At 37.4% G+C, this 15,490-nt stretch overlaps 1 protein-coding gene across 9 annotated transcripts; it reads left to right on the top strand.

The window, feature by feature from the left end:
* Positions 1-7,156: 7,156 nt before the first annotated feature.
* On the top strand, positions 7,157-12,651 carry LOC109149986. Of its 9 annotated transcripts, none has more exons than XM_019297973.1 (9): positions 7,157-7,269; positions 7,897-8,665; positions 8,873-10,068; positions 10,476-10,761; positions 10,912-11,124; positions 11,246-11,419; positions 11,571-11,792; positions 11,870-11,983; positions 12,087-12,651. In XM_019297973.1, the coding sequence occupies exons 2-9, from the start codon at positions 7,949-7,951 to the stop codon at positions 12,408-12,410; spliced, it is 3,246 nt and encodes a 1,081-aa protein (XP_019153518.1). In that variant the 5' UTR covers positions 7,157-7,269; positions 7,897-7,948; the 3' UTR covers positions 12,411-12,651. The 9 variants fall into 9 exon arrangements, with proteins under 9 accessions (XP_019153518.1, XP_019153512.1, XP_019153516.1 ...); XM_019297967.1 differs by having other exon boundaries at positions 7,180-7,299; XM_019297971.1 differs by having other exon boundaries at positions 7,194-7,299; positions 7,906-8,665.
* The last annotated feature ends 2,839 nt before the right edge of the window (positions 12,652-15,490 follow it).

Below are 15,490 nucleotides of genomic sequence, written 5' to 3'. Positions count from 1 at the left end.
CCGCTTCGAAGATCTTGTCAAACATCCGGATCCACTCGTCCAGCACTGCAGGATCTTTTCCACCAGCGAAGATCGGGGGACGGAGACTTGTGACTCGGCGTACTACGTCACGGTTCCCATTCTGAAGAGGGTGGTTGTTGAGGAGGGTGTTGCTTAGCGTCTGAGTGATCTGCGTCAGTTGATGAAGGCATTGAGCTAACTGTTCACTGGTGACTGCTTCTGAAGACCTTGCACGACGACTCGATGGTGCCATCCTCAACTTCTACAGCCACAGCACGACAATGGGAGGAAACTTAGGACCCACACCTTTACCTGGTGCCTTAACTAAAGAGAACCAAAGCTAAAAGGAGAACAAGCACAGAAAGCACAACAGAAAACGGTAAAAAGAACTCACAACCTCACCGCGCGTCCTAAGAGTCCTAAGCCTAAACACTTAGATTCTTACGGTCATCTTAGGGTCTCAAATCACACTTAGCCACTTAGAAGTCTAGACTCTATCATCCTAGGCTCAAACCTAGGTTTTGATACCAACTGTAACAACCCCTTTTTCCATGCTGAATTGAGCCTTAAACACGCAGATAACTAACAAAAATATCAAACAAAGCGGAAGACTGAACAAGGATTATATAACCGGAAATGAAAAGGGTGCTATGCCACGCTCACCCAGAGGTGAATGCACAGGCTAAACATCTGCATAATCCACAATCAAAGATCCATACATAACAAAAGTACTAATGTCTATCCTTGGCACACAGGCCATACAACTCAAACATAGGGATCTACACTAACAGGTTCTAGACCGCGCTCTCATCTACACATCACCTGAAAGAAACACATAAAAGATGGGACGACTTCCGGTCAACGAATAATACTGGTAACCCACCAATACCTGTTAAGTATCATACATAGATAGGGTATATATATATATATATATATATATATATATATATATATATATATATATATATATATATATATATATATATATATATATATATATATATAAGTTCAAAACCAAGAGCAGAAGTCAACACAAGACTCAAAGCACTCACAACAAAAGCACGGGATCACATCCCAAGACTACAAGAAGTACAACGACTCACAAGAACGTCTCAAGGCATAATCTACCATCACACAGTAGATTAACACCCGGCATGCATAACAAGAGAGAATAAGGACACAACCAATGACAACACATGCCTTTGTGACTACACACGTCACAAATAGAGAAATACACAAAAACGGCTACACAAGCCTTCGTGACATCACCCATCACGAATTGATATGTCTTCCTTATGCCTGGTTCCAACCTTATGGCTACCCCCAACCTTATATCTAGTTCCAACCGTTACCTCCAGGACCCCTGTACAACCAAGTCCAACCTTTTCCCTCCTGGGACCGTCGTCCCCCACCAACGACCACCAACAAGACCACCAATTCATAGTACACGAGGGTACCGATCACACACACGGCAACACATGCCTCCCAAGAAATAACTGAACCCGACACACATGTCACAAACTCCATAATCACGTCATGGCCACCACGAGGACCACTGCCGTACCTTGGTGACTAGTGTCCCATACCACTAATCGTGCAATCCAGGTACAACCACACACACCATACCACAACAGGAATCAATCAACGGATCACAACGAAGATATGAAACCATACTCAATCAAGGAATGGACACAGTCCAACAACAACGATGAATAACACAAGTCATCATCAACATTAGGAAGGTACAAACAACACACACGCTAGCATTTAAACACCGAACTAGCATGCTCACCAAACGGGTAAACCAAACGTAGTTCCGAAGAACACACAAGACTCATCACGGTTCAACGAATCACAATGTTGAACACTTAGCACGATTCAAGACACCAAAACCTACATGGAATCCTTCCATATAGTTCTAGACATACGAAACATCAAGAAGACACTCAAATAATTCCACAAAAGAACATCGGGAAGTCAAAAGACCAAATACCGAGTCAAAAGAATCACGGGGAACAAATCCCTCAACAACCACATATTGTTCCCCGCGGGTGGGCCCACGGGTAGACCCCCACCCGTGGTTCCGCCCGCGGGTACCACACCTACCGGCCATGTACCCCGCGGGTGGGGCGGCGGGTGGAGCTCCGCCCGCGGGTACACTACCCTAAACCAAAACATCCATTCGGGGATTTTCAACACCAAGCTCAAATTCAAGTCCAAAACATGCCAAATCTCACCAAATACAACAAAATGACTTGAATCAAAGGAATAGCCAAGCAATGGCATACAAGAACCCTAAACACAAGCTCTAGATATGCATTTTCACATGACAATTCATAAACATTCACATTTCATTGCAAAATCACACGTAGAATCCAAGAATCATCAAATAGGTAAGCAAAATAGATTTTGTAGAGCATGGGTTACCTCTTGTAGACAAAAACCTTCACTTAACACTTCACCAAGCTCCTAATAAGGCTCACCTTCCAAACCCACTTCAAGAACACACCAAAAGATCATAAAGATTTCACCTTTAAGAAAAGACACCTTAGAAAACACTAAAAACACAAAAAGAGCTTAGATCTTACCCTCCTAGATGCTCAAAAGTAGGAAAGGTGGAATCTTGAAGACAAACTTGAAAGATCTTGATAACCCTAGATTTAGCTTGGAGAGAAAGCTAACTAGCTATTTAGAGAGAAGGAGGATCTTATGATTTTGGAGAGTGTTTGTGAGAAATGAAATGTGTCTCTTAGGTTAGCTTGAAAGACTATTGCAAGGGAAATGTCTTATTTACCCTTACTAAGATGAAATGTGTAAGGGAACAAAGGAACTTTTCACAAAGCTTTAGGTACAACTCTTGACTTTGGGTTGACTAGTCAATTACTAGTCCCCGACTATTGAGTTTTCAGGAATTTAGGGAATTAAATTATCAATTGGATTAGGATTAATTACTCAATTAATCCCTTAATTGAATTTGGATTACGGGGTGTCACACTAAGATCACAATCATATATACAGCAAGGCAAATCTAAAACTTCCTACACCATAATCTCATTCCATGATGCTGCCTTCTATGCTACCACTAGTAACCCAATTGCACATGACACATTATCAATAAAAAAGAAGAGGACAAGTACTGAATATGAAGACAATGACAATGCTATCCAAAAGATAATTAAGAAGATTTAGAGAAATTTAAACCAAACGTAGTATTTATTTAGACTATCGTTTTGAGACTAAGTATTTTGACTAACGTTATTACAAAGTTGCAAACATTTGTTTTAGTTACAATTATAATCAATCTCTCATATATTATCTTGTATTTATATACTTTGAATTACTGATTTAAATAAACAAATTCAACATTCAATTACCTATGCATGAACATCTCCTATAAAATCTTGCATCATTTATATACTTTGAAGTACTTATTTAAAAATAATCATATATTTATCATAATATTTATTCTATATGTTTATAATCTTAAACCTAGCTTAATGCACACAAATATTAAACTACAAGTACGTCATATTTATTGTCATTAATCATGTAATAAATTAATATGTTCATAATGTTTAATTTATTCTTATGTTTATAAATTTAAAGTTGAATATAATATACATAAACATTATACTACATGTGCATACTGCATGTCTAATAACGTTTATCATGTACTATGTTCGTAATATTTGTTTTATAGGATCATAAATCTAAACTTTAATTGATATATTAACACTAAACTACAAATACATCATAATTATTTTTATTCACCATGTAATATGTTTATAATGTTTCTTCTATGGCCCTGTTTGGTAAAAAATTGGCCTATAGGCCAATTTTGGCTTATTTGACCACTATTAATTGTTTGATTTAGTTAAAATATCAATATAAATGTTTGGTTAATTAGTTTTTTGCAACTCCAAAAGGCTAAAATTCAAAAAGCTACTCCAAACAACTTTTTTAATTAGCTTTTTGAGAAAAGAAATTATACCAAACAGCTATCAGCTAACAGCTAATTTACCAAACACTTTTCTACAATCAGCTAATGTTATCATCTATTTATACCTTCTAATTAACACAATCAGCTAACAACCATTTTACCAAACAGGGCCTATATATTCTTGATGGTTTTGGGTCCACCATAAACTGGGTATATAGGTACAGAACGTACGGTAGGAAAATAGTAACTTTATTACCCGGGGCGCTAGGCCCAAAATAGTACGTACAAAGCCCGAGATATTGGCCCAAAATGGCGGCCCAAAGAATACATAAATGCGTATCGATAGGAGAGAGAAGACTCAAACCACTCAGCCAGAAGGGAGGTTGTGAACCAAGAGATGGTTTTTAAGGGAAGGGAAGTACCCTATTTATATTGTTGAATGACTCACGGATGGTTGAAAAATGGACGACATCGGACAACCTTCATTCTTAGCCACACACGTGTCTCCCCACTACTTTGCTTTCGGCGCACTCCCATGCATTCTTGGAACTCATGTTGTTATACTTGAGGTTGTGGGTTTGAGCCTCATCATGTCTAAAATGAACTCCTTAGAGTTCCATGTCCTCATCTTTATTCTTATAGAATAAAGTTTAATGCACATAAACATTACACTGTATACATAATATTTGATTTGTGTGATATACAGAAAAGCTTTGTGTGACATTATATTTATTTATTTATTTATTTTATTATTATTATTATTATTATTATTATTATTATTATTATTATTATTATTTGTTTTAAAGGGATGTGTTACTAATCATACCGAGAAGTTTTGCGAAGAATGTTGGGTAATATGGTTTAAAATCCCAAAAATAATAATAATCCTACGGAAAGATTAATATTATATGGGAAAACAGAAAATTGGGAAGGAAAAGGTTGAGTGTTTGGGTATAGGTTTAGCACGAGTTCGAACACGAAGTTCTTTTCCTTAAAACCTTATTTGCTACCTCCCACAAGTGCTAGGAGCGTTGTAGCCTAGGTTTCCCAGGATAAAACGTGCTACGATTCCTTGTTTAAGCACCTAAACAAGGAACCCGGCAAACAAAGCAAAGTAGAGAACACTAGTTGGTAAAGAAGAGAGTAGAAGCAGAGTTTTGGGAAGCTGAAAGCTACTGGAATTCCTTTCGTTTTTGTACTGTGTAAAATGCTACTGCTTCTACCTCTCTTTATATAGGGATGTTGGAGTGATAGCATTCAACATGGCCATTAAATTGGTGTTAAAACCAATTGTGTAACACCTGTAACGGTCACCACTAAGTAGGATTAAACTCAGAATTTAAAAATTGAAATTAAAACAGTATTAATTCCGTAACAGTTTAAAAATTGGAATTAAAACAGTATTAATTCCGTAACAGATAACGAGAGTTCACACTCTCGTGCTGTGGTGCACCACGAGAGTACACCTCTCGTGTTCACCGTTACCGAAGTTAGGCATAACTCTCGTGCTGTGGTGCACCACGAGAGTACACCTCTCGTGTTCACCGTTACCGAAGTTAGGCATAACTTAGCCCGCAAGGCCAGCCCATTTCCGGACGACATCCGTGCCCGCAGGTGCCGGCGCACGCGAGCTCGGGCTTGATTTCAAGCCTTTTTGATGTCCTCTAGTTGGATTTTGATTTGCACCCCCCCCCCCCCACCCGCGCGCGCGAGAGAGCCTCTATGCTATACAATTCTACAAGCTTGAAAAGAGCTCATGTATATAAGGGGGGCAAATCTTGTTTCCAAACCAATGTGGGACAAAGTCCTACATTTTCCCTTCATTTCCCAACTTAAATGGGTCTACTTTGAGAATCAATATCTCATTCACCCATTATCCGTTTTGAGCGTACAATATATCAATCTCTTCGTCTTACTACGAAGAATCCGAATCCACTTTGACCCGACCCAAATCGGAAGTGGACCCCACTGATAATTGTACCACAAAATAGCCACTTAATATGCCATTTTATGCCATTTTAAGCTAATTTTTCCAACAAAGAATACGAATGAGAAAAAGGTAGCATTTTAGACAAAAGTTTATAATATAAATATTTAAAGAAAACTATAAGAGAAATATGTAACATTATTTTATAAGTTGCATTCCTTCAAATAAGAATTTCATAGTGATAGAGATAACATTGCTCAAGCAAGTATTACATTTTTAAAAATCAAATGACATTTTAATACCTATGCTACTAGAGTTATATAATATAACCCGTATAGAATAAAAAATCTCTTTAGAATTTTAGCACAAATTTTCCTCATATACGACACTGACATGTCATAAAGTGACAACTACCGCACCAACATGAATATTTTTAGTATGCAAACATTAAATTAAATAAAAAAGTATTTTAAAAAAATTTGATTGATAAGGAAACACGCAATTATCCTCAATAACTCTTCTTGCATAATGAATCGTAAACTACACATAAAAGGTAAATCGCACTAGGAAGACCCTATTCAATATAATTGATCAAAAAAGTATTGATAAAAATTGAACTCATGACATTTTAGTAAAATAATCATGCTTTATCTACTGGGTCAGCATTTTCGAGACAAATAAAAAGAATTATTCTCAAATTTCAAGTACTACTGTATAATTTTTGTTTTTAAATATTAGGACATTTATTAAAGAAAAAAAAAACAAGAAAATGAGTCAAGTGTATGGATAAGATGATATGAGTTCAAATTTTAAGAATACAAATAAAATTAACCTTAATATATAGTCCTAGTTGATTGATTGAAAAAAATTGTAAAAGAAAAAGAAAAATAACAAAAACTATTCATATTCCATAATAATGCTTATGTCACTTGTTGGCTCTTAGTGTTGGGCAAATTATTTTGTGGACTCAGGGTCACCTTGCAAGGTGGATTTGGATTTAAAGATACACAATTTACATATTAAATATTCACAATTTATAATGACTATATGTATTCAAATTGTCAAAACTTAAAAACACAATTTATATTCTATAAATTTATAATTCTAATACTAAAAATACACAGTGGACCTTTATCCATGGTGTATAACTGTTTGTGTTGTTGTTTTTGTTTTTTTTTTTGGTTGGGTGGGGTGGGGTGGAGGTGGGACTGTGGTCTGTGGGAGGAATAAATTAGAGTAAAAAAAAATGAGAATCTAAAATGTGTGTTTTGAAATAATTAAAGAAACCATAATTTCCCCTTAGTTACAGATTTGCAGAGTGAACTGAAAAGGACATTATGAACGCACTCACAGAGTCACAGCCTCAGAAAGGAGACAATACCATCTCATATTTCACTAAAAAGCAAGTCTCCTGAAACTATACCTTCCTTTTGTAAGTATTTTGAGTACGAAGTTGTATGTTTTTTTCTCTGTTTTTGAGTTCAATGTTCCATTTTTCCCACGTTTGGTGAGTGTGTGTTTGCAATAATTATTGCTGCATTGTGATGTACTTTGTTAATCGCAACATCCTGCCTGCCGCTTTCTGAATCTCTACTCTGTTGTTGTTTTTTTTAGTTTCTTGTTTTCTTAACTGCTAAAGCTCAGTTTTTTTTTTTTTTTTTTTTTTTTTTTTTTTTTTGGTCTAGAGTGAGGCCCTGTGGGCTTCTTTCTTGTCAAGTTCTTAATGTCTTGAAACAGATTGCTTTTGTGGTTATTTCTTCAGTTTAACAAGTATTGGATTATGTATTGCTCAACAGTGGGTACTGAAAGTGTAATAATTTTGGCAGAAGAAGAAATAGGGGGTTGGGGCATGTGTAACAATGATTATTGGGAAATGACTTCACTTTCTCTGCAAATCAGACCAATCTTACATAATTTACTTGCAAAAATAGTTAAACCCTTGCAATAAAGATGTGATCTCTGTGTGTATCAGTGTGTGTTTGTATATATACAAAGAGAACTGTTTTAATTGTTTTTTTTTGCATATCAGTTTGCTCAGATTTGTGCATTAAAGTGAAGATTATTGTGGAGTACTTGCAGCAATGGTTTTGGGACCAAGTGGCAAGACTAGGGGAGTCCCCTCGGTTCAGGGTGAATATCTAATTAACATTGTGGAGATAAAGCCTTGGCCTCCTTCTCAATCACTGAAGACGCTTAAAGCTGTTGTTATTCAATGGGAACACGGAGACAAGAATTCGGGTTCCACTACTCAAGTTGCCCCAATGCTCGAGACCGAGTCTGGTGTTGGTAATGGAAGAATTGAATTCAACGAGTCTTTTAGGGTTCCAATTACACTATTGAGGGAAATTTCCAGTAAAAGTGTGAATGGGGATACTTTCCAAAAGAATTGCATTGAGTTCAACTTGTATGAGCCACGGAGAGACACGACTGTGAAGGGTCAACTGTTAGGAACTGCGGTTATAGATTTCGCCAATTATGGGGTTGTTAAAGAGGGTTTAAATGTGAGTGTTCCTATTAACTGCAAGCGGAGTTATAGGAACACTGTGCAGCCTCTTCTCTGCTTGAAAATTCAGACAGTAGGAAAGGGTCGAATGAAGTCCTTGGTGAGGAACAACGTGAGGAGAGAGTCATCAATGGACAGCAGCGCTGGTGAGTCTGTTTCTGCATTGATGAATGAAGAATACACCGAGGAAGCTGAGACTGCTTCGTACACTGATGACGATGTTTCCTCACACTCATCGTTGGTTAACTCTTCTTCAGCTGTTGAGTCAAACTGCAGTTCACCACACCAAAAAGAGGTATATTGCTTGCATGATTTATGCTCCTCTATTTATTTTTGCCCGTGGGACTTCTTAGCTCTTTAAAATTTTTCCTTTAATAGTGTGTTTGGATGGGTAGGAAGAAAATCGGGTGAAATTTTTTTATTCATGTTTCAATCATCTTGGTTCTCCAACATCTTTAAATAGTTGTTGATAATGTGATAGCAATATGGAAAATTCTTGCAGAATGGATCTGAAGGAGGGAAAAATAGGCGTGCAGAAGCTGAAAACAATCATGTATTAGGTTCAGAGCAAAAGATTAAAAATTTAGACAAAAAGCTTGTAAGTGAACCAGTTTTGAGTTTGAATGCGAGTTCTTCTTCCTCCCCATCCACAGCTTTGTCATCGGATCTTGATTGGATCTCGAAGAAAATTGGTGCCCGTAACAATATTAAATCCTCAACTTCGTTTGAGAAGGATAGCAGAATGGAGTGCACCCCGAACACTAATGTCAAAACCAACACTGGAGAACAAGCAGAAGGTGTTGACAGTGTAGTGATAAATTGTGAAAATGGCAGCCAAAATCATAGCCAACAAAGAACCGAGGAAAGTATATGTGATGGTTCACTTGTAAACATTGATGATAATAGGAACTCTAATAACTCTGTTGGTCATATAATTAAGGCAGATATTGACGAGAGCTTTTCAACCCTCTCAAATGGTATTCAAGAGGATGCAAGAACTGGTGTGAGTGATAATGGTTTAGCTGAGGGTGAAAATACGGAGGGCCATCAAGGAAACACTCAAGAACTAGTCACAGAAAGAGACAAGCACCAAGAAACTGGAGAAGGGAAAGAATTGATTATAGAGAAAGGGCAGTGCTCAGAAGGTGAGCCTGTGAATAGTTGTCTGCAAGACAATACTACTAAACAACACTTGGAAGGTAATAGTGCAATTATCGCTGGCAGAGAAAGCGTTGGAGCAAAGACTACCTGCGATGAGAGATTAAACCATGTGAGTTCTGTTCACACCTTGGGGGAATCAAATAGGGCTAATGGATCTGTCAGAAGTAATCAGTTTGTCTTGAGAGACAAACGGAATAGCATCGAAGGTATCACAAGCAATGACTGGAAGGACACTAAGGTGCGCTCCAAAGAAACTTCAAATGTGGTTCTGGAAAGAAAATGCCAAGAGTTGGAGCAAAAGATACAAATGCTTGAAGGAGAATTGAGAGAAGCTGCTGCCGTTGAGATTGGTCTTTTCTCTGTGGTTGCTGAACATGGAAGTTCTACAAATAAGGTCCATGCTCCTGCTCGACGCCTCTCTAGGCTTTATTTTCATGCCTGTAAAGAAAATTCTGTATTAAGGAGACTAAGTGCAGCTAGAAGTGTGGTCTCTGGATTGATTTTGGTTGCAAAAGCATGTGGAAATGATGTCCCCAGGTCTGTTCTGATTATACCACTTCCTTTTCATTCTCTGCCCAGCTCTAGTCTCTTGTCAATGAACATAGCATATTAACAACTTGTAGACAATATAGTGATTGATTCATTGATTGCCTACTAATTATGGGAAATAATACTGAATGAGTAAGAAATATGCTTATAAGGAAACCATATGATGATTTTCTTTTTAAATGAATGGGTTTATCTGGGTGCCATTGCACATTCAATATGCAAGGGGGGAGTGTGTGTGTGGGTGCGGGGATCGCGTTCTTGATCTATTAAAATTGAACTACTACTTTTCATTCTGAAGCCTTGTGAATATGAAATTATTCAAACTGATGCACAGGAAAGATGGTTTTCTCATATTGATCCCTAATGATCTCCTTTTTCTCCTTCCCTAATGGCAGATTGACTTTCTGGTTGTCAAATTGTGTTTTGCTGAGAGCAGCTATTTGCAAATTCAGTGAAAAGCAACAATTACCGCTTTCTTCTGAATATAGTAAAAATGCGGTGGTCAAGAATGAAAGGAAGGCATCTCCGCTCAAGTGGCAGTCCTTTCCCCACAAGAAGAGTGTTGGAAATGATCTTCCTGGGACATTTGAAGATTGGGAAAACCCTCTTGGATTTACAAAAGCACTTGAGAAGGTTGAAGCTTGGATCTTCTCTCGAATCATAGAATCTATTTGGTGGCAGGTCTCTCTCTCTCTCTCTCACTCTATAATAAGTATTGCGTAGATCTTTGTTAATGTAAAAATGCTTTAAGGTATGGTAAACATGTTTTTTGTTTGAACTGTAAGTAATACTATTCGAGTATTAAAATTAATGGCCATTGCATTCTTCCAGACTTTCACTCCGCATATGCAGTCTGGTGCTGCCACAAGCTTGGATTCCGAAATAAACAAAATCTATCAAAGAACTTCTAGTTCATGTAGTGAAGAGCCCGAAAATTTTTCTTTGGAACTTTGGAAGAAGGCCTTCAGGGATGCATATGAAAGGATTTGCCCTGTTCGAGCTGGAGGACATGAGTGTGGATGTCTACACCTGCTCTCTAAACTGGTAATATGTGACATTTGGTAGATGGTTGATAATATTTTTCATATTTAAACGGTGTTTCCTTAACTTATTTCAATCATGAACCTAGTTGACGCTTGGATGATGAATTCCCTTTAATGACCAGATCATGCAGCAATGCGTGGCTAGGTTGGATGTTGCTATGTTCAATGCAATCCTTCGAGAGTCTGCTGATGATATTCCAACAGATCCGGTATCTGACCCCATCAGCAATCCCGAGGTTCTTCCTATTCCAGCCGGAAAAGCGAGCTTTGCAGCTGGTGCACAACTGAAAAATGCGGTGAGAATCATTAATGCTGAAGTGGGTGGAAGTTAGAATTGTCCATATAAACAACTCATACTCTAAGCTAAGCTCTCCGTTATTGACACTAAGTTCTTGAATAAATTAAAATTGGTCTTAGACAAAAAATGTTGTTTCATTTGGATCCCAGATTGGAAATTGGTCGAGATGGCTGGCTGATCTCTTTGGTATTGATGATGACGACGAAGACGACGACTTGGTTGAGGATGATGAAAATAAGGCAGATAATAGTAATGGGCATGAGAGAAAAGCACAAGATGCGTGCTCAAAGCCTTTCTATCTTCTTAATGCAATGAGTGACCTTATGATGCTTCCAAAGGATATGCTACTAAGTAGGACAGTAAGAAAAGAGGTTTGATTCAGAATCTTGAAACTCTTTAAAGTAGATAATATTAGTCTATCAGCTCTAACTCCTCGATTTCTCTTCAGGTATGCCCCACGTTTGGACTCTCACTGATAACAAGGGTTCTTAATGTCTTCATCCCAGACGAATTCTGCCCCGACCCAATTCCTAATGTCGTACTTGAAGCCCTTAATTCAGAGGTGACTTTGCTTCGCGTTTTTTGGTTCTCATGGAACGGGACAATAATAACTCACATATTAACAAGAAAGAAATTAAGTTTTGTTGTGCTTGTGTGCGTTACAGGACCACATGGAAGTGGAGGAAGAAAGCGTGGTAAATTTCCCGTGCTCAGCAGCTCCCATTGTGTACGCACCACCCTCAGCAGCTGCACTAGACGGGATCTTAGGTGACATCAGTAGCAGCAGTTCTCAGCTGACGAGGAGCAGATCTTCAGTGCTCAAGAAATCATACACGAGCGACGATGAGCTGGATGAATTGGATTCGCCGCTAAATTTGATCAAAATGGAGAACAGTGAGGTGACAAAACCTGGGGGTGGGAGTGGGAATGGGAATGGGAATGGTGTCAGATATCAACTCCTGAGGGAGGTGTGGATGAGCAGTGAGTAATGCTCTACTTTGTTTGGAAGGTGAATAGTGTTACTGTATATGTACATATATATAATGTGACTATTATTAATTATTATGGGCGGGAACAATGTTGACCCATCAAACTTGAGTTGAGGTTTAGCACTTTAGTCACATTTTCGAGAGGTATGGTGCTTTATTTTCAGTTGTACAAAAGGTTATGGTTAAGCTTTGAACTGAACGGACTATGGTTATGGTTAAGGCTCTTTATTTTGGTGAACCATGAATAGCTGGTTACAGTTTGAATTGGATGGTTCACGGTTATGAACCATTAGTTAAACAAAAATGTTCAACTATATGTGAAAATGTAATTGGATCATCCATTTCAAGAAATTACAATTGGATCTCTAAACAATTTAAACTTATGTAATTAAATCAAAATTGACATGTTCATTTAGTTATAGTAGCGTGGTGGTCATTCAATTAAAATTTCACCCTTCTCTCGATTTTCGTCTCTTTCGGAGAGGAAGAAATGGCCTTTGTCTCTAGCCTAGAGACAAAAAGGTTTCTTCGTCTCTGGTCGGAGACAAAGAAATGACATTCGTCTCTGGCTTGGAGAGAAGATGTGGAGGGGTGAATTTTTTGTTTTTGCTTTTTTTTTTTTTTGTTGTTTTTTTTTAAAAAAAAATTTTTGCAAGGTAATTTAATTTTATTTAAAATTATTAAAATAAATTTAAAAATAATTTTTTAATAAGGTGATCGGAAGAACATGTCAATTTTGATCTAATTGCATAATTTAAGATCATTTAGGGACTCAATTATTATTATTTTTTTTTGAGTTAAGACTGATAAGTGCCAATGATGCATTTTTATGAGGGTCATTTTGATGTTGTCTTGTGCTTAATTGGAGTCCTTTTGTGCTTGATTTGTGAAGAAATGCTTTTATTGTGTTACAAGGACTTATGACATGTGTGCTTTAGTGTTTTGAAGGATTTTGGACCAAAGTGATAGCATATGGGTATGATTTGAGCATTTTTGGAGGAGCGTTGCAGCAGCTAGGCACCAAGGAGGCTACATGATCGTGGAAGAGCTCGTAGTTTAACTTCTATAACTTGCACGATCACTGCACGATTGTGGCAGCATTCCTAGGAGCGTCACGAAAGGCTGCACTATGGTGCACGACTTCGTGATCGTGGCGGAGGGCGCGACTTCTATTTAAAGCCCGAAGTGTTGACTTTTTGAGGGAGCTGAGTTAGTTAGTTAGATGATATTTTTCCAAGTTTAGTCATCTAAAAAACTCTCCCAATCTAGAGAGAGAAAGTAATCCTAGGTCTAGTAACTTGATAACCTACTTTGATCTTGGAGCAAATATCTTGATTGATTGAAGAATTTGTTGATTGATTGTTATAATTGAGTTGAAGCTAGGTAATCTCTACATTTTTTCCATTTCAATTTCATCTACATCTCCTCTCATCTACTTCAATTCAATGTGCCTTCAATTTGAGAACATGAGTGACTAGAACTCACTAGGGATTGGATTAGCATTTACTTGTATGGTGCTAGTGTGGATATGAATTGTTGAATTGGATTTGTATTTGTGTTTATTGCTTGAATTGGATAGGTATAACATTGTCACTTGGATGCTCTATTACACCATGATAGGCCTAAAGACCTAAAATGGCTATGACAATAGTACACGCCTCTCTTGAAGTCCAATAAACACAAGCATGCAAATCCTACTTTTGGCACTAGACCACTACAAGGAAAAGCTCATCCATACCCCATTCATTCTCTATTGTTTAGTTTATTTGCTTGAACACTTGTTTACTTTTGTTATTTGCACACTTTGCTCTTGAAAATCTCCACAATGTTCACACGTACTCCGGATCTTGCTTTTGAAGGGCTTTAGTTTGTCTTTTGCATTACTACATATCATCACTTCCAAATTTGTCATCCGTTGAGAATGACATGCGGGGAAATCTTCATTCTCTACCCTACTTTCAATCCACTGCTAAACTCACAAACTTTGTCATAGCCTAACTATATTTTTGTGTGTAATTTAGTGACCTATTTGAGCATTATTCTAAAAACAAAAAGTGATAACAAGCTAAAATTATGAGTTGACAATTCAGTTCAGTATTTCAAAATTTCAATTAGTTTTGGTAAAACTAATTACAAACCCTTCAACTTTAAAAAAAAAAAAAAAAAAAAAAAATTGCAACACTTTAAAAATTAAAACTTAAAATACAAAAATTTAAAATATGAAGATTGTACAATGCTTGAGATAACTATCCAAATAATAAATCTATTGTCCAAGTAATGGACTAGAAATAATAATGTTGCTGTTAAGAATTAAACTCCGGTGCTCCTTTTGGAGAAAGGACCATAAGCCACTGGATTAGGATGAGTATAGTAAACTAAGAGATCATGCCTAAAGGGAGACATGAGACCCCTTATATAGTGCAAAGGACCCTCCATATGCTTGACAAGTGTGCGACTTTGGTTATCCTCCATTATTGGCCATACATGTGTTCCCCCAATACTTGCCACATCGCCCTTCATATGAATATTTGTAAATCGTCGTACCTTTTTATTTAAGGATTGAGTAGCTTGATTGGTAGGGACTTGTATTGGTATTTAATGGGTCATAGGTTTGAACCTTGGGACAAAATTCCATTCCTCATCTATGTATTGGAAATGGCTTTCCTCCCATTGAGCGGTTGGTTGATCTTTCTCGTAGCTTCTTAGTTTTTGTTCCTTTATCAGTATCTTTGTAGCTTTGGTTTACTTGGTTTATGCATCGAATGTTAGATATACAATAGTCTAACTATAATAAATCATAGTATACGAGAAACCTGACCTCGTATGATAGCGGAAGCGTAGCCATGTAGATCTCCAGCCATAGTTGATGTTCCTGTTGTGTTGCCTCTCAACGGTAGACCGTTAGCCATGTTTTGCCTCAAACCTGACTCAGAACCCTAGATGGTATATTGGTATCTACTGAGCAGTCTGAGTACCGTAACTGAATGTGCTAACATCCAACATCCTGTATCCCATCAATCCAGGATTATATTAGGCACAGAGTTTGGTTGACTAACAACTACTAGTTATTAAGTCCAACC

This window comes from Ipomoea nil, unplaced genomic scaffold, assembly GCF_001879475.1.
Source record: "Ipomoea nil cultivar Tokyo-kokei standard unplaced genomic scaffold, Asagao_1.1 scaffold2165, whole genome shotgun sequence".
In the NCBI taxonomy this organism is placed as follows: domain Eukaryota; kingdom Viridiplantae; phylum Streptophyta; class Magnoliopsida; order Solanales; family Convolvulaceae; genus Ipomoea; species Ipomoea nil.
This window is presented reverse-complemented; position numbering and strand designations above follow the sequence as displayed.